Consider the following 27739-nt stretch of genomic DNA (forward strand, 5'->3'; position numbering starts at 1 on the left):
AATTAGAAGGGTCAATCTAGTAAGAATGAATTCCAAGTTGCATGTCATCGAGCGTTGTGGCCGATCAATGCATAATTAAGGCGATTCAAACTTTTACTTTTAAGTTTTCCAGAATAAAGTTGATTATAATTTTATAATTAATTTACTTAATGTAGTGCTAGTTAAAGTCTATTTTATATTAATAAATTACATTTATATATGAGATTTCATAAAATTATAAAAACTCATCCTTCTTAATTGTTTAAAAAATATACATCGACACTTATGTATTACAATAACCCTCTTAGTTATTTGAAAAATATTACACCAACTTCTCCTATTAGAAAGTTATTATAAATGTTAAAAAAATATAAAAAATTATGTAATTTCACAAAACTTCATAAGTGACTAGTGTAATTTACTCTTGTTTTTTTTTCAATCCTAATAGAAGAAAAACCATATTTACTTTTACAAAGTTCCTAATGTTTTTATTACTCTCTCCCTCTTAAAATTAATTAGTCATTACTTTCAAATAAATAAATTGTCTCACCAAATTTAGCCCCTAAAATGCTCCTTAATTATGTTCCTTATTTTCTTACTTTATTATGATTTTTTTATTAAATTAGTTAAAATTATTAGTATACATAAAATATAGTATTTTATAAGCTAGTCAAAATAATTTATAAGCTGCTAAAATCACATTGTAATATATCTTAGTTAATATTAATTTAATGTTATCTCTGTCCTCTTCTTTACCTTAAACATTATTCTTTTGTATCATGAATTGTTGAATAACAAGTGAATTTGACTCAAACCTTTTATGCATGAACTGCTCAAACTATTTATACATTTGTGCAACTATATTGTTTTTTTTTTTTTCTTGATTTACAGCTATTTACACTGTGGCAGATCTCAGAGAGAACTCCTCATCTTGTCATAGTTATTATGCATCACAAGTACTTAAGAGTTAGGCAGGTGTTCGCAGCTTTATGGTGGTCACGTTCGTCCTTGACCAAAGTCACAACAAGAACATTAATGCCGATCAAAGGTTCGTGAACGTCCGTAATATTAGATACTAAAGGTAACACGATGTGTGTGTATATATATTATTCTGTCGAATACGTAATCAAATTGATGTTGCTTTGTTAGAAGATCATGCAAATTAAGATGGCTTAAGGCAAAATATGTGTCTATATATTGGGATGAACTTATTTCATATTCAAAAGCTTATAATTATAATATCAAAGGCAAATTAAAAGGGCTTCTGAAAAGAAAAATGATTTTTACCTAAAATTTAAGCTAATCCGGACACTTTTTTTTAGGAATTATCCAGACAAATTGAAAACAATTAATAATGCAATATAATTCCCTTGAAAATTTTCTAATACAAATATGTTATAACTCTTGCCAAGAGCTTCTGCAAAAATCTGGTAGAAGGTTACACATCAAATGGCAATGGCAATTCAAATAGATCTTAAATTAATGTTAATAAATTCATTTGTTCTACTTTTTTTTTAAGTAAATTCATTTGTTCTACTTAAGTGGTGCTGGAATGGAAATGGCAAAACAGTTATAATATGAATAGTCCATGTGGTTGTTTTAAGTTTTAATTTTATCCTTAATCAACTTATTGCACTTCTTAAATTTAGAGATATTTCAAAGGTTGTTACATTACAGGCTTACAGCTAGACATATCACAATTGACAATATATTTATTGCTGATCTTTTATGTCTCATTTTTTATATCCAAAATTAATTTCATTACCTATCATTTTTTACAATTTAATTTAATAAAAATAAATATTTTTGTTTTGTAAAAACTTTGAGAAAAAGAAAAATATCGTTCGCAATACTTATTCCCTCGGACGAAGGAATAATGTTCTAACGCGGCAGGTCAACAAATCATTAATGGCCACTGTTCATGCATTAAACAAACAAGGCTTTGTTATTCATTATTATTAATCAATAAATAAAATTTTATTAAAAAATCTATATGTATTTATAGCATTACATGACAACTTTAAAATAAAATTGTTTACTTTTAATTCCTTAATAAATAGAAGAAAACAATCTTCCTATCTTCCAAGACCATGTTACACGTGAAACAATAGTTGACATTACAAGCAGCAAGCACGATCAACTCTAGTATCTCTTTGAAAAGATCTAACATAAACACACAATCCAATTAATAAATTTTCCACAAAAAAAAAAAAAAAAACTCAGTACACCGAATTTACAAACAAAATTGATTGCAAAACCAGCATAACCATCAAAGACCATGTAAAATAAGCTATAACTTTTCCAACTAACTGAAGCGCCTAAATTGGAAAAGAGACCTATCTCAAGGGGGGACTACATCAACAAATCATTGCCCCCTGTATATGGCACTTGCACAAAAAAAACCAATGCCTTTGAATGTCTTGAATGCTCACAAGTCATGAATTTTGTGGACAAGCATGCAGCCACCAGACACACCACCATCTCCCAACAGAATAAATTGGTTTTCAGTAAGATGAGTGTCTTCACCTACTCATCTTTTAATGGACTCGCATACTCGGTTCCGTTGTCCAATCTAGTCAAGTTAGATGAGGCGCTAGATGACACGGCATGACCCTCATTGTAACTGCTTTTTGATGGGGTTCTCTGAGGATTGTTAGCTGCAGGGTTCTGTCCCTCCTCTGCTAGTTTTTTCATAAGGTTCATGATAGTTGGAATAAACTTGCTAGACAAGGATATGATTCCTGGAAGCTGAAGAAAAAGAAAAAAGTTAAGGAATAAGGCTACTATAAACTTTAACAGTGGACAACAGACCCTTGAACACTATAATGCCTAGTAATTTATTAGCTGAATTTGTTACAAATGCTCACAGAGTGTAACACATTCAAACAGGCAAGGCAGACATGGATTATCAATACCGGGATTGGAAAATAAATTATAAGACCACAATAGCTTATACTCACAGCTCCATTGCGAAATTCACCCGAAACATCAAGCTGCACCCATAGGGCTTTAATGAGAAGAAAACCAACAAAGATGACACCCAAATACAAGGGATTTCTGCCACGGAAAATATTAAACTTGGGTGAGATCAATTAAATAGTACAATAAAAGTGAATAGTTTTCTTTAGGTTTGTACTTTAGGTAACATTATTATGTTACTAATTTGCCCATCAAATACTCAAAACAGTTTACTATCTCCAACACAAAATAATTACAGTTACTACTTTTAGACTGAGCAGTTATTAGAGGAGCAAGATGCAAGTTAAGAGCAAGAAAAAAACAAAGAAGGATAACCAAAGCTAGAAAAATATACAGCAGACGAGTACGGTTGACATGCACCTTAGAAGTGTCATAAATTCATTAAATCCCAGGATAACCAAAGCAACTATTGCCCATGGGGGAGGTAACCAGTTGTTGTTGCGCTTGTTGGCCTCCTGAAAATACAAAAGAATATATTACATCAATAAGTAAAAATAGTAATATGTTTTCCAACAAGAAATTCAAATGTCTTGATAATTTATGCATCATGCCTGTGCAGAAATGGCCTGAGAGACACTGTACTCTGTCTCTGTCTTGAATTGCCTCCACAAAGACTTGCACTGGACAGGTGTAATCAATGTTTTAGAGGATGAAACCTGCATGGAAATTTCACACACAACATATCAGTGCGTGATAACTGCTATGTATAGCTATATTTTGGGATTAAATTATATAGGAATTAGTAATTTTTCTTTCTTTTTTTGCAAATAATTGAAATTCTAACATCATTTAAGTTTTTGTGCAGAAAATATTAAAAGATAATGAATTTAAGATGTTTATTGAATAATTGGAGCAGAAAAAAGCCCAAAAGAACAAATTGGTGATCTGAAGATACGCGCTTAGCGCGTCCAAGGCGCTCAGCGCAAGGCACAAGCTCAGCAGGCACAATAGGCTTAGCGGCAAGAAGCAGGACTAATTCAGGAAAACAGGTTAATTCAAAAAAGAGGCGCGCTTAGCGTGAGTCACGCGCTAACCGCAAGGTTACCGCCATACTCGCTAAGCGCGCGGCACTTAGCGTGAAGGTTGCATGAAAACTAAGCTGATCTGCACCTATAAAAGGAGAGAGAAGAAGGAAAAAACACACAAAAAATTTAAGAGAATATAATTCCTTATAGAAGGTAAAGACTAGAAGAAGGAGAAGCAAGCATTAGAAGTCATTCATTCCCTTTCTCAATTTTCCCCTTTACTATATATTCCCCTCTTTCAATTGTAAAGTCTCCTATAACAATGAGAGGCTAAACCTCCTTTGTTGGAAACTTAGTAGCCAATTGCTCTGACGTAATTTATCTTCCTATTTATTATGAATATTACTTTTGTATTATCTTTTCCTGTGCTTAATTGTTTATGGCTTGATCACCCATTTGCATGGTAAGTTTTAGGGGTAACATTGGAAAACATTATTTTCTAATAGAACTAGGAAAGGATATCTAAATAACTTCATCACTAGGGATAGGTTGATTTTATTTAACCTGTTATACATCTCTATTCTTAATGTAATTTAACTATTTTATCTTTGCAAAGTGATTTGGAAGAGAAGATAGATAAGTTAAGCTCTTTCACTTGAGGGATCTTTGTTAGAGGATATGAGTAGATACAAGTGTAAAATTGGAATAAACATAATTAGAGAAAAATCATTAATATTATATTGAGAGTAGCTCTGGTAGGCTAAGTTTCCAGCATTTTCATCTTCTGAATTTAACTTCTATAATATTGGTTTTTCTAATCTTTTCTGTTTTTAATTAATTCATTTAAATCCATGATTAATTTTTTTCCTTGTTTATTTTAATTCTATACCAATTTAATTTACTGTTTTCTACACAACCTTTTAAACCAATTTATTCATTGCATGAAAATTATATGTTCACCTATCTAAGTACAAAGTCTCTATGGATTCGACACTCGGACTTCCATTTTAACTTTATTACTTGTGAGAATTTGATGCACTTGCCAATAAGTTAACCGTGCACAAGATAGAAAATGCTCTCAAAACGTTACAAGAGAAACCAAAATATAGCATTTGCAGCCTAAACTGTATATCAATTAATTCACAAGTCATCACAGCAAGGGACATTTATATTCAGTTTAGGGCAATCAGATCACTAGTTAATGCAAATCAGACCATTCATCTACCAAAATGGGTACACAAGTCAACACTTCATCATATAGAACTAGCAACAATTAAACTGCACCTGTTCCCAGCTGCTAGAAGCTAGTGGATCAACCATTGTCATGCTCCTTGTAGCATTACTATTTGGTGATGAATCCACCAATGCAACTGCTAACACCTTCTCAATATTGTCAGTGTCATCATCATCCAAACGAATTGCAGCCATAACAGATAGCAACTTCAAAGACTGCAAAGCATTAAATATGGTTAAAAAGATAATAAAAAAACACAAATTCAATAACAATATAATATTCATAATCATGCCATACAGAAGAGCGAGCAGTCTTGGTGATGGCTCGTATATCTTCTTTACCCGTCCAAACACGAGGCATTGAATCAGAATCATGGCTAAACAACATCGTAAACCTGCATTCAAAGTTAAGGTAAGTGCATATAAAGTAAAACTCAAACGAACAGGTAAAAGTCAACTTAGAAGTTGCAGAAGATTCATACCTGTCTTTCATGCGGATTAGAACTCTTCCAGCTTCTTCCCGAGCCTTTCCTTCTACCAGACCCCTTGCATAATCCTCTAAACTCAAAATTATTTTCTGCCTTGTTTCTTCATCCATATCAAACCCAGTAAGTGCAGCAGAGAACCCTGAAACAGCTGATTCAGTCTCACGCCTAAAAAGATTCCTTATTGATGGCCAAGTATCACTATTAGCTCCGTCCAAAAGAGCTTCAACAGGTCCAGACAAAGCTTGTTTAAGTTTTTCCTGCAATCGTAATACTATCAGAAAACTTCCCAGCAAGTTAGTCCTTCAAATTAAGAAGCAAACCAACTGGAACAACCTCACAAAATTTCATAAACTTCTTGCCTAAATCACTAAAGTAACTAAGCGTGAGAAGTATCTTATACTTTTGACTCATCATTATTAATAGAAAGAGTATTGACAACATACATTATTGACAACATACATTGTATCAATCGATCCCTCACAAGAATGATTGCATTGTTATTGGGCACTCTTGCTTAGTTACAATCTCATATTTACCACTCTAAAATTTCAAAGTCCAACTATTTACTATATAGTGTATACAACCTGAAATCTTAGTGCCATTACTGTGCTTGACAGAAATCACTTACAGATTCATAAGACATTAATGATCAATGCTAGAGACATACCTCATATGATGAAGTAAGTTCAGAAATCTTGGTTGCACGTACAGTTGCAACATGTGCATCAATATCACGCAGCAGTTTCTCTCGTACTTTAGATGTATCCCAGTTTGTTTGTTCAATAACAACATCTGCAATGATAATATATCAGTTTCATTTTGTAATTCAGTCAGAGTAAGTTTGACTTCTTGGACAGCAGACATTGTAATGAACCAAAACCTAGCAATTCAGCACCCAACCTCAAATTAATCATTGTACACAATCCACTTCTTGTTTATCCATATTCTCAGTTTTCCCTTTCCAAATTTAACCTTCAACTTCAATTTATTGCTCACTAATAAACAAAATAAAGAAATTTTTTTATTACCTGTGCATGCTTCATCAAATTGAACCATACAAGACCCAATGCAATTATTAGCAGCCACAGAAAATCCTTCCCCTCCTTTCAAAGTCTTGTCAAATGCCTCCTTGAATTTATCCAAAGTTCCAGATCTTATATGTCCCAGCGCAGATTGGAATGCTGGTTGGACAAGCTAACCAATTGAAAAGGTGTTAAGCACCACTACAAACCTCACAATTCTATAAATGCTACTAAAGAGAAAGAAGTAAGGCCAATATCCAGTATCTAAAATAGTCATATTGATTCAAAACTCATCAATTAATAAAAAATTTCAATAGTTATCAATTCATTTTATAAGAAGGAAAACGGTTGAGCCCAGTTGAGAAGGATTACTTGGAACAATTTTTCTTGTAGTTGCTTTTGTTTGGAAGATCTCACACCTTCGTCAAAATAGGTGGCTTCAGCATCATACCTTTAAAAGAAAATGCAATAGCTCAATATAACTTCACTCCACATCAACTCATTCTTCCATGATGTAACAGCCAACAGCATGCAACATTAAGACAACAAACTTCTAAGATTCAAATTCAAGCTACATTTTACTTGAAGATTACACATAACATCACAGCTATAAAACTGGCCCTTAATATACAAAATAATGATATGGTAATGGAATAGAAACCAGAAAACATTAGATGGTATTACTGTGTAACACACGTAACTACCAGGTTAAGTAATTTTCTCTAAACCTACAAGTTCACTCATGGAGTCAAGTCATGGCACCTAGTTAACTAAAACGTTCAAATCAAAAAAGGAAGAAAAAAAAATTAAAAACAGCACGGGGATGAGGGAATCCTGCTGCTCTACTCAACAGTACTGAAACTAAATATTGTAAAAAGATAAGAGTCACAAAAAGTTTATAACATAGTATAAGGTAATGTGGTATTCTATAACTGAGCCACTACAAAGTACAAATACAGATGTCATATAAATTGAACTATACTCACTCTGAAAAACAAATATCAAGAAGTGAACTGAGCTTTTTCCCAAATCCAGGAATAGGGCCAGATTGCACAGCCTCTTCCAATTGACACCAATCCTGAGTGGTAATTGAAAGATATTCCCACAAAATTAGTAAAACTAGGAATGCCAAAATATGTTGGAGGATTACACCAAAATAAAAGTCAATACCTCATTTGCAACAAAAGAAACATATTTCTCGTTGGCTATTTCTTCACATCGTACAGTAGCAACCATAACCTACAAGTAGGTTGACCCTTAAATTAATAATAAAATGAAGGTTAAATTAAAAATTTAGTGCCTACACCTGACATTGTTTTTCATTTTAGTTCCTACATAAAAATTCTACATTTTGGTCCCTACATGAAAAATGTTTACGAAATGGTCCTTTCCACCACCTGCCGACATTACAACAGTATTAGGTTTAATTCCTAAATTGTCAATATTTTTCATTTTAGTCCCTATAAGAAGTAAATTTACACTTTGGTTGGTCCCTACACGAAAAAATCTCTACATTTTGGTCCCACACCTAACATGCTTTTTTCAATTTAGTCCCTACAGAAAAACACTCTAACACCAGTATAATGTCAACAAACAATGGGGACCAACTTGTAAATAAAATCATGTAGGATCAAAATTTAGAGTTTTTCATGTAGGAACTAAACTGAAAACAAGTGTCAAGTGTAGGGAGCAAATTTTTTATTTTACCTAAAATCAATACACATGAAAACAAAAGTGGCATCGTCATAGCATTTATATTACCTTATGTGCAGGAAGATCGAGATCTTTGTTCTCCTTAATGACTTTCCATATATGCTCAGAACTAAAAGAAAAGCCAGAAGCAGGAACTACTCCACGCCGATCCCCTGCAAGCCCACCAGGAGCGATAGAATGATGGAACCGTTGCCGCAAGCTAGCAACCTACATTCAAAATAAACCAGAATAGAATATATCAGCAAATTAGACAAACAAACCAAGAAAAAAGGACTGTTTCCCACTATGAAAGGCAAATTAATACAATAATTTATGCACATGGATCAAGAAGCAATGGCACATAATCACTGATGCAGATATGAAGACACAAACAACCATGAAATCCTTATAATGGGTCATATAATACAATCAGCTAGTAAATCAGAGGAAACTTCATACCTGATCTTTAAATTGCTCTTCCTTTTCTTCATAACTAGAAAGAGCAACAACTTCAACCTGGTCATTTATTACCAAGAATAAACAATTACTATAAACTTCATATAAAATCTTGCTACACAAGAACATCAGTAAGATTAGCAATATCAAAGGAATGAAGAACTTACATTGAAAAATTCACTTAATGGGGTTTCCTTGTGGGCCTGTGGTTTAGGAACAGAGTCCCATATCTGCAGAGGAAAAGAGTAAAGCAAAGGTAGAAAAGAAGTCTATAACAATTCAATAACAATATACAGAGATGAAAGCACTGCATTACCTTCTGAATATCTTCTCGCAAAACAGGTTCTAAATTTTCAAGTGGTGTCTATAAAAGGGAAAGGTTAACCACATCAACAACAAACAAAAGTATTTAGAATTAAAAATATATAACAAACAAATAATTACAAAAAAAATAAATAAGCAGCTATTACACACCCTTGTTTTATCGCGTATGACAAACAACAATGTTGTTTTTCGTGGACTAAACAATCTCATCATGACCTGAAAGTAAAATGAATGTGCATTTAAATAAATGTCAATCGACAAGTTTCAAGATTCAAGATAATTGCTTGTAGTCAATAGGCTGACAACACATACCTGAAAGACAGTTTTCAAAAGTGGCTTATTTGCAGCTTGCTCACGGCCAATGTCATGGCACCACCTTTGCAAGCATTGCAGAGGGGGAGGGAAATTAGTTGCATAAAGAAAGAAGATTCAAATGGGAAAACATTAAAATAAGAAATACAAGCAGCTACAGACTTCAAAATTCTGAAATTAGTCAGTATTAAAGATGTAACAAGGGTGAAAACTAAAAAGGGGGAAAAACTCACATGTTTATTAGCACTATATCTGAGACAGCAAGAGCAAATAGAGCACTCTGCTTTTCAAAAGCAGTGTCATCCTGAGAAAAAGACAATTTCACTATACAAGGAGAACGAAACGCAGAAATATCCATTTCTCATACTTTGTTCTAATTTTTGCCAATGACAGAGAATAGCATGTTTAAATAATCAAGAGTTCTAATTATTATGAACTATTCCTAATCCATCACAATGCTAACACAGATTAGAAATGTTATGGAGCTCTTTCTTCTGGTCACAATTTAATAACACAAATAAAATTTAAAGAGATCAAGAGGATATGTTACAAGTAAATCGTGAGAACAACAGGAATGTATGAACTCCACAAATTTTTATAATAAGCATCATATGTTCCACAAGGGCTAGAAACACGCTGGCATATTTGCATTCCCAATTGAGAAATATATATATATATATATATATATATATATATATATGCAAATGGCAATTGGATATTGGCAATAGACTGAATTGTGACCTTGGCTATTATTAAAGAAAGTTAACGTATAACAAAAAAAAAAAAACACCTCTCCGCGTTCTCTTCCATCTGTACCCTCCAAATCCATCACAAGTGTACAAGGCTCTATGCCAGCACATCTAGCCATCCAGATTCCTTTGGTTGTTTGAGACCTGAAAACAAGCATATACATCAGGTCATTACCCAGTTAGTTTAGAAGGGATAGTGTAACATGTCAGAATTGCAACAACATACCTTCCCTTAAAAGCATCCATCTCTCTGAAGTTGGTACCAAACAAATGATTTAACAGTGTGCTCTTGCCTGTCCAGAGCAAAGAAAACAAAGAACTAGATAATATAAAGATCCTTTTATTGGGAATAGTAATCATTTCATTATGCTAACAAATTTAAACAAACGCAAAAGAATGAAGTAAAATTAAACAGGAGAAATAAATTTAAAAAGGTAAAATAAAATTTTTCAAAAAAATAAAAAGGGACAAGAGACTAAATCTAATAATCAGATATCACTATTTGTATAGATAATGAAGTCATAAATCTAAGCTGCTACAATTGGGCTAGTGGTGAGCGGTATGGGTAATTTGCAAAAGGTCATAGGTTCAAATCCCATTGCTACTCATGCAACAAAACAAATTGTAAATTTATATCAAATTCAACTAGGAGGCTATTATTCATTAAACTTTGATTTAATCTTTCCATGAATATTAAATAACAATCCACCTCCACCATTCAGTGTCAAGTAAAGTATCTTAATTACGTAAAGATCCTCACGTGCACAGACAGGTTAAAGAAATCATAAAATCCAATTAGCTTGAGAAGGGATGGGAAAACAATAAGGTTAAGGACACAAGAGAGCATACCACTACTTTGAGGACCCATTATAGAAACTACGGCATATGAAAGCCCACATTCAGCCAACTTCACCTCCTTCATGAAATTTTCAACCCCAGAAACATTGAATGTACCATCTCCATCAATAAGCTGAGTTGAACAACAAGTCTCACTATTTGCTGGATAAGCAAATACTCCATGTTAGTAGAGGAAAAATAAATTGCTGCAAAAGACTTCCACAAATTTCAAGTATAGCCCTAATTGAGATCCACAAGCAAAACCGGAATTTTAGGTATGATTGCAGCAGTGCACTGTGACATATGAACAGCTAGAAACACATTTAATCAGGAAATTCAACTTGACCATCCTGCCCTGGTAAGAACATTGGTTTTCATTCTCAGTTACCCAAAAAGAAACAAACAAATCTTTACACTTGTTTGCTGGTTCCACACTCCATTCAGCAATTCAAACCACAATACTTCCACTAGCTTTGAAAAACCTGAGCAGGGATACTAATCTCCATTCCAAAAATTTAAATTAACCAACCTTCTAATAAGCACTCATTTCTAAACTTTTCTTCTCCCCTTTAACATATAGTAACAATCTAAACCTTGCCCCGGATCCACCCATTTAGCAATACAAAACACAAATTATGGATCGAATTGTCAAAATCAATCACATCACCATATTCCCATAAATTCCACACAAACATTCAATCACTCAAAACTGAAAAAAAAAAAATGAAATCAAACAACAATTAAGTTAAACAACAGTTAGAAAGAAAAAAAAAAACCAAAAACAAAACGCATGCAAGTGTAACTACCAGTTTTCCGTTAATACCCAACAATTGTCATCTATAAAAGATTGAAACTTCGATGGGAGTTAGAATTGGGAAAGCTGAGAGAAATAAAAAAGTGGAGAACAAAGCTTTGATCATCATCATCAAAAATGCAGGAATCAGATCGACGATGAAGAGAATGGAAAAAGCGTACCCATTAGCGTGGGATTGGAAACGATTGTTGAGAAATGCGGAAAAGGAAGATCGAGAGAAAAGCGATCTCAGACTCTCACAAGACACAGGGGCATTACCATTGTCATGCCATCACCATAACTACTCACATATACTTGATTCCAAATTATGCTTCTTTTTTTTTTTTCCTTTTTCTTTTTATTTTACTTTTTTTTTCTTATGGGTCGGCACACTAAGAATTTAGGATTTTGAAATAACTTTTTTTAATTCTATTTTTTTGTCTTTGATTTTCAATGCACTCAATTTCAATTAGAAGATAAAAAAGGAGATCTAATTGAATATTTCTTTTGTTTTTCTTAAACTTAGGTTGAAAGTTTCCCTATTCGTATTCGTATTTTTTTATTAAAAAATTATATCCTCTTACCTAGAAAAGACATTAGAGTTAATGAAATTCAGAAGCAAAAAGATATTAGAGTTAATGAAAATTAAGGCAATAGGAGAAATTTTCAAAAAGGAGAAATTTTCAAAAGATGTCGTGTACATTATAGTATCTGACTAATCAGTGTTTTGTTTGTGGCATGATCTATTCGATGAATTAGTAACACAAGTTACACATGATCATAAAATTTTGCTTAAAACACGATTAAAGAAAACTATGTGCCAACAATATAAATGTTTTTATATTATCAATCAATAAAATTTATTATAATAATAATTTTTAAAATTATTGTTAGCAAGATTTCTTATTAGTTAACAATATAAAAATTATTATAATGATAGTGCATACAAAGTAAACTAATATAACTATTCATATTAAGAAATTGATAAATTTTGTAAAGAAAATAGTGGTGAAAATGAAATTAAAAGGTTACATCAAAACAAGCCATATTTAATATTTTTTGAGTAATAAAGTACAAAACTATTTAGTAGTTGAAAAATGGTCTAAATTGAGGGCAAGGGGCGGTGGAAGAATGGGACCCAAGGGTGCCGCCCTTTTTTCTTGCTTTCGGCAAACGAGGAAATGCAACTTTTAAGAGCGCGTGAAACTCCGTTTCTCATCATTCCTCACTACAAATAAATCACCTGCGTTATTCGCACGTACGATCAAATTTATTGCATTTGGTTTGGTCCTCATGTCCTTCATGGATCCCACCCATTCTCTCCTTGCTTGCTTATTCAATATTCAAAACCTACATCCCTTTTATTCATTTTTATAGATTAAAAAATCAAATTACTCACCCTTTTTTTATTATATAAAATTTAGATGATTTAGATGTTGAGACTCATCAGCTTGCCTCGAAATTTTAAAAATATTTATAAAAATACTTACATATTATTCATCATCAAAATACTTACATGTTAAAGTTTCTCTAGTACCAGAGAAACTCTTATTTATTTAAGCCAAATAGTAGAAAAAATAAACAACAAAAAAGAAAGAAATAATCAGATATTTATAAAAGAAGAGATGAATTAGACTTTATATTAGTATTGATTTTATAAAATATTTATAGTGTAGGGTTTATGAGAAAAGTTGAAGTGACAATTCAAAGGAAAAAATTGAATTAGATAAAATTTTAAGATAAAACATTTCATGAAATAACTTTCATTAATAAAGAGAATTTCAAAAACGTTTTGACTTTTACTTCTTACTTCCTTTCTTTATTTCAAAATTTAAGATTTAAGAGTGCACTACCCAAGAAATATTGACTAACAAGTGATTTTTTAAATGTTATAAAATTACTTAAGAACTTTAGTTTTAAATTTAAAAACCATTTTTACTTCAATTTTAAAATAATTTAAAACAAACGTTAACTTAATTGTACAAGTAATATAGAATGAAAATAAGTATCATCCCATAAGAACTAATTGTGATCAGGTACTATTTTACTAAATTAATATTAGTAGTTTTGGGCAAACCCAAATAGATTGTACCAAAATAACTCAAATAGATTGAAGAAAAAAGTAAGAGGCTGAATTAAAAAGGTGAAAAAAAAATAGTAAATGAGACAAGTGACAGTTTTAAAAAACAAATTCAACTACGGGTGTACTATCTAGGATATTAATTTTATCTCTGTCAAAAGGATATTAATGTTATATATTCCTTCACATACAATCATGTCTTTGCCTTAAAAAAACCTTGCCTTTACCCAATCCCAGTTCATTCTCGTAGATTTAATAACAATCCACTAAATTTGTCAATCATCGTTTTCTTATAAACTAGTCCCTTAATTATTAATTCAAATTACTAAATCTTTAGTTAACCCAGATCAACGTCATGATAGCCAGCAAAAACAGATTTAACAAAACTATACTGGTCCATCGTATCCCTTAAAAATTAAAACTCATTCTTAGATATAGTGCATTTTTTTCATTCGTAGATATATAGTGCATGTTTTTGGTTCTATGTTTAACGACCAATAAAAAAAAAAAAAAAAAAAATCCGTATTAAGAGGTAAGCAACTAATTGCTTCTGTATTTTCCTTTGTTTGACGTTAAATTCCTGCTAGTCACACTTATTGAACACACAAACATAAGCAAGTGATAAGAAAATTCAATATATGTACAACCTTTTCATTGATTATCCAACCCAGTCAAGAGCCCAAAATCAACCCAAGAAAAACTAATCCAAAGAAAACAATAAACATATGTATAAAGAAACTTTCCTCAAACCAAACGAAAATGAGCTTAGATTGACAATGATTCAGAAGAGACTACGTACATATCAATATTCTAATAAGAAAGTTTAATTATAATCCACATGAAAAGAAATAAAAGCAAACGAGAATAAAGATAAAAAGAGGAACTTTATCAAAGTTGACGTTCATGAGAATAACTTCAATCTTTTACGAGAGACTCCCCCCTCATTCAAAAATACTATTATAAGCGTCTTTCCCTTCAACCAAATAAGCACTGCAAGTGACCAAAAATATTTTTGTTGCACCTAGCATTATTATGTAACACATATTCAACTATGATTACAAAAATTGCTTGCAAAATCAACAAAAACAGATAATCATTTAAGAAGAAAAAAAACCTAATTTAAATGAGCAAATAAAAATAAAATCATCTGATAATATGGCTTATTACTATTACTTTTTTCTATGTAAACATGCCAGATTTAAACACACAAAGTAAATGAGATCCGAAATGAAATTGTGCAAGTTGGCCAAACTCAATTATTCATTGGGTGCTGGTGGTCATGTGGAGGACATAATAGGAACGAGAACATATGAACATGCAACGTTGGAAATGGGACACAAAGTGACAGACGAGAGAGTTAAGGGATGGGGAAGCATAAGAATGAATATCAAGCTTTTAACTACAAGAAATGCTGGAATCTTATGTGTGTCTTTGTGTGCTTTTATCCTTCCAAGACACCTCTTCGGTTCATTTCCCTCCATCCTAGAAACTTATGCCTAACCTTTCTTTTTCTTTTGTTTTTTCCATGATACCTCCGTTCTGTGGTTCCCGCAAATCTTTGTGGTGATAATACAATTACAAACCCATTCTCTGATTGTTTTTCATTGCCTATATTCCCTTTTTATTTCTAAGTTGGGGTGTCAAGTTTGAGTTTTCTTTCCTTACAGATTGATTGAACCTGAAAGGGCTCGATTAATGAGGAGATCTTCTTGTCGCAATATTTCTTGTGACTGGAGGGACATTCCTTATAATTTTGTTTTGGAAAACCTAGTTTTAAGTATAAAGTTGTTAGAAACATTAATTAATTTAGTACCCAATCCAAATAAAAAACTCGACAAAAAAAATTTGATTATGGGTTTGGGTTCAGGTGGAACGGGTTACAATTTTGATTTCAAATGGGTTCAATTTTGGGTTTTTAAACCCATGAAAACTAGAGATAAGCATGAGATAGGTTGGTTGGGGCAACCTTATCTCAGTCCTTATGTGACTCAAAAAATTGTTTAAGTCATTTACTTCAATCTTAATTTGACTCCATCAAAATTAAACTCAGTAATTTAAAGACACGATTAGGTCAATTCAACCTATTACCACAATATATTAATGTTACAATTGTGGAAAGTTAAATCTAGAGTGAAAGAATAGTAAAACTAAAATTAAGATTTATTTTACAATAAATTTTTTAAAATAAATAATAATATTACAAATATAACATCTTGTTATATAACATATTTATACATTAAAAAAAGAATTGATAGTATATATTTGTTAAAAAAAACTTAGACTATTTTTTAAAATATTTCGGATCTAATTTTAAAAATTCAAACTTATCCAAATCAATCTTAAGTCAAATTGAGTTAAAGATGGATCAGATTTTGCTTATTCATAATAAAAATTTGACCTAACTCAATTTGTGATTGTCAATTCTTACTGTCTCATTGTTAGTAAAACCTAAACTTCATTCACTCAAAATTCAAGTTGTGTAAACCTAAACAATGACTCAAGAAAATTAAAATATATAATATTTGAAAATTTACTGTACAGTTTTAATTTTGTTGAGCAACATATTTACTTATAAATACTTCTAAATTCCTAAAATGAATTTGAAAATTTACCTAAATACTCCAATTTTGGAAATAACTTTTGGAAACTCTACCGTGGCAAGTGATGTTTCATTAATGTAGATGGTTGAATGCTTGACCCACTAGTGTATATAAGGAAAAAAAATAAAATTGTTTCGTAGTTTGTACTTTATAATCCACATTTAGTAGTTGATGTAGACTATGCTCTTAATCTCTCTGCTTTCCTTAACCCATCGCTTTCTACTGATGAAGACATATTGCATCTACATAACACGTATATATTGAATGCTAAACATTTCTTGAGGTCTAACCCACGGCACTCCAACCAGAAGGAAGAAAAGAAGTCATTTATCATGGCACTTAGTCCAAATTAACAGTAGACCTTTTGTTAAGAGGATAGCTAAAAAGTATTCTTCTCACGCACGTTTAACTGTAAATTTAAATTTGTCAAAAATCACGAATTAAAAGTAAGGTTTGTTAAACTAAAAATGAGACTTATATATAATCATTAAATTTTAGACAATGATTGAGAGTAAGTCAGCAAAAACAATATATAATACTATTTTTTTAAGGAAGTATTCAGAAAAAAACAAGGTTAAAAATGTATTCATGTATTTGTGAATGTCGCAATATATCAGCTGCTCGCAATTTGATTAACTCGAATTCTGCCTGTCGATCGGGATCAGACGAATCAGCACATTTGGTAAAAACCTCAACATGGTTATCTCAAATGTAACACCGACGCAGCATTGTTTAAGGACATTTTGGATCTTTTGGCATCGGATTGTATATTAGAAACGCAGAAGAGAATTTTGCTGTGGCCAAAACTGCACTTCATCATGGGATCCCACAGTACATGAAGCGGAAGCAGTTGGCTTCTTAGGATTCACAATCAATTGAATCAACTTGAAAGAACTCAATTCCATAATTAATTTCGTAGAATTTGGTTTATGAATAAAATGAGTTCAACTTGAACTAAAGATTGAGCTGGTTGAATATATCGTCACAACATTTATGATTGTTCTTGTTAGGAAGACTTTTGATATAAGCTAGGGATCTTCAAGTCCATGAATTTACCGTCTTTGTTTACTTGTTTAAATCAGACACTTTTTTTTGTTTTGGTGGTCTGTTGGTCTTTTCCCCCACTGGTTTCTTCTTTATCCTTACATCTCCTCTTCTGTCGTCGATCCATTAACTTTGATATCAATGTTAGAAAATTTGAGAGTTAAACACCCAAAAATTTATATCAATGGGTCATGGACAACCATACGAGTGAATCTAACATTACACCTTAATCCGACTAAAACCTTAAGATTTAAGTTTATGGTTATTTTCTTTGGTACCTAATCTTTTTATTGTTATTCAATGTTCATCTCACATTTATATTTTAATAGTTTTTTATTATTATATGTGTCAGGTGAGATAGTTTTTATTTATGTAGATTTTAGTTATAATTATATTTTTTGTCATACCTTATGACCCTACAAAGTTGATAAAATAAGTTCAATTTTATCTTTTTTTAATAAATTAAATAATCATATTTTATCTAAAATCTATTAATAAATTAAATTTTGAAATGTATAAGATTTGACTCTTAATTCATGTAATTCAAACTAACGAGTTAAATTGAGTTATTCATGAATTTAAACTGAATTAAATTTGAACAGAAAAAATTCATATAATTAAATTTTATAATGGACCAAATTAAATTCAAATCGACTCAATTTTTGTTCAAAGTCATCTCATTATCTTACTGAATTTTGTTCAATTCTGACCAAGTGCAAGGAAAGGTTAAGTAACTAGCAAAACCATTTATTTGGTTTCATTAGGAGACAATTTTATCGCTCATACACTTGCTGCACCATCAAGATGGTTTGTTAGTCACAATATTTTTTAGTAAATGAATGAAAAAAAGTTACAGATCTATAAACCATTTATTTACAAATCTATATATATCTTATAAAAAGTTATAAATCAGTCAAATAAATTTAAATGTTAGTAAAATAAATTAAAAGTCAACATTTTTTATATGTCAAGTTCTGTCTCTATATTACTTTTTTTACATGAACAAACTCCACATGTAATCTTTACTTCAAAAAATATTTACTAATTAATTTTTATTCATTACTAAGATCATGATGGCGTTAAATTTTATTAATTTGTTTGCAATCTTTAAAGTAATGTGTTGTTATGTAAGATAAAATATAGCTAACTCAGAAAAAATTATAATTTTAATAAATAACAACGATGAATTCGTTTTTTTTTTTAACTATGAATCAAAACTTAAAGATTTTTCATGCAAAAAATAAAAATAATGATAAATGTAGAGACTAGTTTATTAATTTAAATTTTTCTTTAAGGTTTTATCAATGTTTGCCCAAATGACAGTATTAACAGAATTTAAAAAAAAAACACTATAAATGAAAAGAATACACATTAAATATCTTGAGTTAATTGCGTATGTTGTCTTTGTAATTTTATTTTCTAATTTATACATTTTAACTTTTACCTAAATCAAATATACCCAGTGTTTATAAATTTAAATAAATAACTGTGAGAAGCTTTTATCTTTATATTTTTTAATTTTTGTAGGAATCTAATAATACCCATACGAATCTTTGCTATTCATTGATGCGTGTACTAAGAAATCCGACTCACTACTTTAATAACTCAATTTAAATATAAAAATAGGGCTTTTCTGCTAAAATTAACAACAAAAAAAGTTTTTTTTCTGCTATACTTCCTCCTTTCTCCAAAAAAGTAAGTATGGCATTTTAAAAAATAATCTCAAAATAAATATTACAGTAACTTTTTAATATAACATTAATTATCTTTTTTATTAATATCCCTAATAAGTATTATTTTAATTTTTTAATTTAATAATAATATAGGATTAATTTTGTAAAATAGTTATTATCTCTCATCTATTTATTACTTTTTTGTCTATATAAAATAACATAAAACCACACTTATTTGAGACAAATAAAGTATTTTTTAAGATTGGAAAAGTTCAATTAATTAAATTCTTACGATACTTTTTTAACTGGTAATATAGTTCAGTAATCAGATCATTCGCAATAAAAGAGCTAAAAGCAAATAATGATAGCATTCAAAAATGGATATCATAAAATAATGTGTGTGGTACAGATAGATTTTGGTATTTAAGCTAAATGAAATTGAGATTAATGGTTTGGAATTCATAACATTGTAAATTTTGAAAAGGAAAGATAGAGATTCATTAACTACTTAATTAAAAAAAGTGAGAATTATAATTTCATCAATCTTCTTCACTTTATATATAAATAAATCACTTTTATATATTTCTAATGTGAATGAAAAGTAAGTGCTGAAACTAATATAATAAGCATCAAATCATACGTATTTGAAAAGGAAAAAAAAACCCTTAAGTTGGAAATCATAAAAATGATTCTCGCCGTTGCTATTTGCCTATTTCATTTCATATTCACACAAGCTTACCCAGAAAAGAAAAATAGAAGAAACAGAGCTGAGAGTGGTGAATTGAATTCCATAAAGGATAACATACTATCAGTATGCAAACACTATATTACTATTAATTAATCTATCTCATAGCACTGTATTATTAATAATTAATCTAAGCCAGATTAAGTTCCTATAATATATTATTTATTTATTTATTTATTTATTTAATTTTGATCTTTGTTATTAAATTTCAATTTTAAAGTTTCGATTGTTTAAAATTTATTTGTATAATTTTTGTTTATCAAAAGAAAAGATTTTTGCTTTTAATAAAATGTTAAGCCTGGCTAAGATATTGATTTTACAAAGACTAGAAAGTAAACCATAAATGTTAGGTGGAGGAGATTAGTGTCCATAAAGCAGGGAATTAAGATTCAAGTCTTTGGTGCGAAAGATACTCATTCACCTTTGGCATTCAGTTTTGTACATTAAGTAACCTTATCTCTTATCAAGAGTGTTTAACACACTCAATATATGAAGTTGATTTTAATGAATTTGAATTTTAGAAATTAAACTTGCCATGTTCTAAAGGATACGTTGAGATTGTATTTCAACTGATCCCAGTCCAATACAACACAGCACGATGTTTCATCCTATCATTTTAAGATTTACACTTCCTCTAATAATTATGTATAAATAACAGTTTATTTTTCACACAATAATGTAGGGAGGTTTACATTATATTCTCAACCGATTCGATATTATCATACAAAAAATTAGTTATTATAAAAATAAATAATTTGTAAATATATAATAATATATGATTGGATGATATGAAAAAAAAATATATTGCTAGTTTATTTTAATTTTTTTTAACTAAAATATCTTTCTGCTGAGAGTGAATGATTAATCATTGAGTTACTAAGTTCAATTAAAAAGTTGATCTCTTATGATAAATATTTTTGGCTTAATTAAGTTTTTCATATATGAAATACAGATTGATTTCATATTATTATCTAATATTCATTTTTTTCAATCAAGTACCTGAAAAAAAATTTAGTTTCATTTTATTATCTGTCGTTCGTCTTCTGTGATAACGTTTCATTTTATTTGTCACGTCATTACACCGTGTCACAGACACTTCATTGTCACGTCATCACCTTCAATGATATATGATATATGACAATGCATGTGAGTGATTGGACGTGATGACATGTTACTCTGTCTATCATGTCATTACTTAACGAGAAGAGGGATTGACAACAAATAATAAGTTGAAACAAAAAATTTTAGTAAGTTATTTGACAAAAAATAAATTTTTAGGTAATAATATGAAAACGACCTATTTTTGAGGTATGAAAAACTTATTTAAATCATATATAGTTAGTATTTTGTGATCTTTGATCAATATATACATATAATATGTTATGTCTTCCCTCATTCTTCCTTCACCATTCTTGGATCCAAAATATATATCTCACCATTCTTGGTTCTCTTTTAGCTTTGTCCAGGTATTGAATATATGCATCTTAACTCTTTAATCTCACAGTGAATAGTATCTTATTAATCTAGTTCATTTGATTAAACATGTGATAAATTGATTCGCGAGTTATTGTAAATTTCAAATAGTATTTTTTTATTCTTACCAATAAAAAATATCTTATTAATTTAATGTATTTCTTATTTTGAATGAGGAATTATCTTAAAAATAAATAGAATAATTTTTTAAAAGTTTATATAAAAGTAAATTACATATATATTCACCAAATTATTTAAATTAATTTTTAGTTTTTTTCACAAGTTTACAAATATCTGATCAAGTAAAAGTGTTTGAGAAACATTTTTTTATTATTAACTTATAAGATTTGCTTTTAAACATAACTTAAATTTACAGTTACCATTTTTATTTTTATTTTCATTCAAATAATAAAATTTATCATTTATCATTTTATCTGAAATTAAATTATTTATTTTGATAAAATTTCTCCTTATCATTTGCTAATTAAAAAATTATTTTTCAAATTGGCTTAATTAAGTTTTTCATATCTAAAAAATACATCGTTTTCATATTATTACCTAAAAGTTCATTTTTTGTCAAATAACTATCTAAAAAACTCGATGTTTCAACTTACTACCTAATGTTAATTCCTTTATGTTAAGTGATAACGTGTCAAACAGAGTACCACGTCATCATATTCAAGCACTGATACATCATTTTCATGTCATTGAAGGTGATGACGTGACAATGAAGTATCTATAACAAGACTTAATAATGTGACATTATGTCTATCACATCATCACTTAATAGAAAATAATTAATGATAGGTAATAAAATGAAACTATTTTTTTTATATACTTGGTTGAAAAAAATGAATATTAGATAATAATATAAAAATAGCTTATATTTCAAGTATAAAAAACTTAATTAAATTAATATTTTTTCATATGCCTCAATCACATATTCAAATCAAATCTAAGGGCACATACTCAAGACAATATGTTGGTATTAGTTTATTTTAATTAAATAATTGATAATAAAAAATTTAATTTAATCAATAACATTTCATAAATATAATAAGAATTTAATTAGAATGTATTCATAGCATATAATTTTTATAGTGATTAAGTCATAAATTATTATGTAAAAGCCTTTGGACTCAAAAGTGTTTCGAGAGGAGACTTCATCTTATTTTACTTGAATAACTGTTTAGGATTATTTAAGGTAACACTATATAAATCTTTGTACACCGATATTACATTAAAATTAAATTCACAAAATAATGTTTATATTGATATTATTTTTTTAAAAAATGTATATTATAAAATTAACTTAATTTTAATTTCATGCTTCTTTAACTATATAATTTAATTATACATTATACATAATTTGAAAATTATATATTAAATTTTTTATAGAAAAATTATATATTACATTAATATACCAAGTTAATATATCCTTATCATATATTTTCTTCATTTCAGAATCATTTGAGGTTTTCTTTTATAATTATTAAGGAATGTAATTAATTTATTGAATTTCAAAGAAAATATTATATAATTTTTTAATATATTTTTTTTATCTTTTTAATTAATGGTTCATTTATTTTTCTTATGTACTACTTCTACTTAGTTTTTATTAAGGACATCCTTAAAAAAAGTATTTAATATAATATTAATTTTGTAAAATAACATATATTTTAAAAAAATTCTTCTAAAATGTCATATATTTTGACGGAGGGAGTAAATCATTAACTCTTGGTTGGGTAAATAAATAATTATTGCATGTAAATAATTTGATTTAGATTTTAACTGTCTCAACTTATGACATGAATACCTTATTAAATAATAGTAGCATAAAATATCTTTATACTGTGAGTATACAATTATAAATTTATTTTAAAAATGTATAGGAACTAAAACCTACTAAATGAATGAACAATAAATATGGGAACAAATTTTCCTTTAATTATTATTTAATAAATAGTAGTTTATTACACAGACATAGCGATAGCGACTGGTGTGTAGAGTAACCGGGAACAGTGGCACCTCATTGGTTTTCTTTCTCTTTATATCTATCTATCTATCTATCTCTACATTTTCCTTTCTTTCTTTCTGCTACTTTTTTTTTTCTCTCACCTCACAACAGAAGCAGCAATGAAGAAGAAGATGATGGCAAGCACCGCCATCTCCGTCGTCTTCGCCGCGCTCTTCCTCTTCTCCTCCGTCCACTCCTTCTACCTCCCCGGCGTCGCTCCTCGCGATTTTCAAATTGTACGTTTTCCATTTCTTTTCTCTTCTCTCTCTCTCTCTCGATTCGTTCGTTACTTTTCATCTCTTATCTGAATTTCTACGTTATATGCTTCGTTCGTTTCTCGGTCACCTTTAATCCGTCGCAACACTGCTCGGATCTAGGGTTTTAGCTATGATCTTCGTCGAATCGGTCTTAATTTCACCTTGCACTGTGCTTTTGAATAACCGATTTTGTGTTCCTGAAAGGTCTATATCGTTGGATGATTCCTTGGTTCTGATGTTGTTTGATTGACTTAGTTTAGAATGTTATGTGATGGAATCGTTAGTTCTGTGGAATGATAATCTCATAAACGTGTTGCCTGTTCCGAAGACGGAATCTAAGTAGATCTTTTTGTTTAGTTTTTGTGCCTCACTCTACTACACTGTTTTCAAGGCCCTTTATCACTTGTGATGAGTGATGAGACTTGGTTATATTTTGGTATGTGCACGTGAAAACTGTATGTGTAATGTGGCTTTTTATCTTCTTTTTTTTCATAGGAAATGAAAAATGTAGTGTCAATTGGTAACTGTTGATTTAAGAAATTCGGTTGTGATTGGGAAAATTTTATCATTTCAATTTGTTTTTGCTGCTGTTATTTGGTTTTTAATTGTGTGTGTGCTTGAAGAATGAAGATATTGAGTTATTGTTTCATGTGTGGCACCAGGGTGACCCCCTCTCTGTCAAAGTGAACAAGCTATCATCCACCAAGACTCAACTTCCATATGACTACTACTTCTTGAAGTATTGCAAACCCAAAAAGATATTGAACAACGCCGAAAATTTGGGAGAGGTTCTTAGAGGTGATCGCATTGAGAATTCAGTATATACAGTGAGCATCTGTTGCTTCATCCTTTGACATTTGGATAAGATGATGATGAAATTTGGTGATCATTGCTTTCTTGTTTAGTTGTGTCAACTTAAAGGTTTTTTTTTCTTTTCCTTTTCTCTTTCCAGTTTCATATGAGGAAGGAACAGTCTTGTACTGTTGTTTGTCATGAAATTTTGGATGCTGAATCTGCAAAGAGTTTTAAAGAAAAAATTGATGATGAATATCGAGTGAACATGTAAGTGGTTAAATGTATTGGAGCTAGTGCTTAGTTATGTAGTATGAGTTCATTTAATTAGTTTGCTAAGATTCATTGGCCTGATGGGTGCTTGTCTATAGGTTTCTGCTTTGTATTCCCTTGACCCTTGAAGCTCTGAATTGAACATGCAGGATTTTGGATAACCTTCCAGTTGCTGTTCATAGACAAAGGAGGGATGGAAGTCAATCAACAACATATGAACATGGTTTTCGTGTTGGGTTCAAAGGAAACTATCAAGGGGTATAACTCAGCTTGAATTTTCTTATAAAATTTCAAGCGTCATTTTTGCCACTCCATATTGTTACAAATTTACTATTTTCCTACAGAGCAAGGAGGAGAAATATTTTATTAATAACCACTTGAGTTTCAGAGTCATGTATCACAAGGATCCTGAAACTGGTTCTGCTCGTATTGTTGGATTTGAGGTCACCCCAAACAGGTCTTGTTCTTTTCTCCCCCATCTCTCTCTCCGTTAAGGGTGTGCTGCATTCTTATGTTGGCATAACATGGTTGAACTTGGTTGGGTTTTTATATTTTAATATTTTATATCTGGAAAAGTATGTTGTTCAAGAATGAAAAATGAAACAGATCAGTTGGATTTTTCTCTAATAGATCTTACCTTCTTCATGATGTCACATTTGTTTGAAGATAAATAGTATTTTTGCATTAGAATCCTATAAATGGTCTCTTAGATGACCCTTCTTTTGTGGCAAGTGTCATAACCTGTGTATTTCTGTATTGTATCAAATTTATTTCTCTAAAATAAAGCAACTGTATGTTGTATTTCTTTCTTGTTTGATTTCAAATGACTGCTTAAGGTGTGTTCTGTCTTTCTTATATGAACTCTGTAACTGTAAACAGTATAAATCACGAATACAAGGAGTGGAATGACAAGAATCCACAGGTAACAACATGCAATAAAGATACCAAGAATTTGATGCAAGGTAGTACTGTCCCACAAGAAGTAGATACAAACAAGGATATCGTATTCACATATGATGTTTCCTTCAAGGTATTGCTGATTAAAATCTTGGCTACTCATAAATTTTCACCTCATTCATTATATGATACGTTAAGCCAAAGTTTGTTGGTATTTTTTCAGGAAAGTGATATCAAATGGGCGTCACGGTGGGACACATATCTTTTAATGAATGATGATCAGATCCACTGGTTCTCCATCATTAACTCTTTGATGATTGTTCTTTTCCTGTCTGGAATGGTGGCAATGATCATGATGAGAACTCTTTACAGAGACATTGCCAATTATAATCAGCTAGAAACCCAAGATGAGGCCCAAGAAGAAACAGGGTGGAAACTTGTTCATGGAGATATTTTCAGGCCACCAGTCAATTCAAATTTGCTTTGTGTTTATGTCGGTACTGGTGTTCAGATCTTTGCAATGACACTTGTGACAATGATATTTGCTTTGCTAGGGTTTTTGTCTCCATCTAATCGTGGAGGTCTCATGACTGCTATGGTTCTGTTGTGGGTTTTTATGGGCTTATTTGCTGGCTACTCCTCAGCACGTTTGTACAAGATGTTCAAGGGCACAGAATGGAAAAGGAACACCTTGAAAACTGCATTTATGTTCCCAGGCATTCTTTTTGCTGTCTTCTTTGTGCTGAATGCTTTAATCTGGGGGGAGCAGTCCTCCGGGGCAGTCCCTTTTGGAACAATGTTTGCTCTAGTCTGCTTATGGTTTGGTATATCAGTACCCTTGGTCTTTGTTGGCAGTTACTTGGGTTTTAAAAAGCCAGCAATTGAAGACCCAGTGAAGACTAATAAAATTCCTAGGCAGGTACCTGAGCAGGCGTGGTATATGAAACCTGTCTTCTCAATTCTTATTGGAGGCATTCTTCCATTTGGGGCAGTGTTCATCGAGCTCTTCTTTATCCTGACATCAATATGGCTGAACCAGTTCTATTACATCTTTGGCTTCCTTTTCATAGTGTTTGTGATCCTATTAATCACCTGTGCCGAGATTACCATTGTGCTTTGCTACTTCCAATTGTGCAGTGAGGATTACAATTGGTGGTGGAGATCTTATCTCACTGCTGGGTCCTCTGCGTTGTACCTCTTCCTCTACTCAATTTTCTACTTCTTTACCAAGTTGGAGATTTCAAAGCTGGTATCGGGCATCCTTTACTTCGGGTACATGATAATTGTTTCATATGCCTTCTTTGTGTTGACGGGAACTATTGGCTTCTATGCTTGCTTCTGGTTTGTTCGCAAGATCTACTCGTCGGTGAAGATTGACTGATTTCAGGCACATATAGTGGATGATTGCAACGGGAAGCAAATACTGACGGGAAGTTACCTTTCCCCCCCACCTTTGAAAACCCTTTTTTGTTTATTGTTAGGGTAGTAGATGGATTGTTAATTTGTTACATGCTTTTTCAAATATTGTGGTAGTTTCTGAAGTAATGATATATGTCTGCATGACACGACCAAGTGATGATGACATATTAACTGAGCAATTAATTGTGAGGGAATGTTTGACGTGAGGGTGTTATAACTTGCAAATTTCATATTTTAAAAAATTATAAAAGAAAAGCATATGATGCCTTCTAAATCTAAAAAAAATTCAGCGTTTTTGTCCCTAGACTTTTACCTTGTTATCAACTTTAGTCTTTGCTGTTAAATAGCATAACTACATTGGCAATCACTACACGTTTATAAGTTATTTTTTAAAACTGTATTTTTAATTTTCCATCAACAAGTCTAACATTATCAACCGATTTGAACATATTACTGAATCTCTCACTTTTTTCACTTTTTAAATATTCTCCCATCTCTCTTTTCTTTTGAATGTGAATTTAACACACTATTCCTTATACTTGATACTTTTAATCTTTATCACCTCAAACTACTTGCATTTTATCTTAATACTTGATATTTCTAATGGTATATTCTTTTTTATCTCATTTTTATCTCTATC

General features: G+C 30.6%; 2 protein-coding genes across 2 annotated transcripts; one reads left to right on the forward strand and one right to left on the reverse strand.

Moving 5' to 3' along the window:
- Positions 1-1998: 1998 nt before the first annotated feature.
- Positions 1999-12165, reverse strand: LOC114417939 (protein ROOT HAIR DEFECTIVE 3 homolog 1-like). The gene is made up of 23 exons (XM_028383021.1): positions 12012-12165; positions 11049-11198; positions 10426-10492; positions 10241-10343; positions 9684-9754; positions 9451-9514; positions 9289-9354; positions 9131-9178; positions 8982-9044; positions 8818-8874; positions 8428-8586; positions 7837-7905; positions 7653-7744; positions 7039-7117; positions 6673-6838; positions 6312-6436; positions 5639-5901; positions 5455-5551; positions 5208-5372; positions 3510-3614; positions 3319-3413; positions 2940-3036; positions 1999-2727 (listed from the first exon to the last, which is right to left on the reverse strand). The coding sequence occupies exons 1-23, from the start codon at positions 12013-12015 to the stop codon at positions 2506-2508; spliced, it is 2427 nt and encodes an 808-aa protein (XP_028238822.1). The 5' UTR covers positions 12016-12165; the 3' UTR covers positions 1999-2505.
- An 11349-nt stretch (positions 12166-23514) lies between these two features.
- LOC114417940 (transmembrane 9 superfamily member 7) lies at positions 23515-27316 on the forward strand. The gene is made up of 7 exons (XM_028383022.1): positions 23515-23697; positions 24381-24545; positions 24671-24780; positions 24933-25041; positions 25128-25240; positions 25663-25813; positions 25904-27316. Exons 1-7 carry the CDS (start codon positions 23581-23583, stop codon positions 27059-27061), a joined length of 1923 nt encoding a protein of 640 aa, XP_028238823.1. The 5' UTR covers positions 23515-23580; the 3' UTR covers positions 27062-27316.
- The last annotated feature ends 423 nt before the right edge of the window (positions 27317-27739 follow it).

The sequence above is a fragment of the Glycine soja genome, chromosome 7, assembly GCF_004193775.1.
Source record: "Glycine soja cultivar W05 chromosome 7, ASM419377v2, whole genome shotgun sequence".
In the NCBI taxonomy this organism is placed as follows: Eukaryota; Viridiplantae; Streptophyta; class Magnoliopsida; order Fabales; family Fabaceae; genus Glycine; species Glycine soja.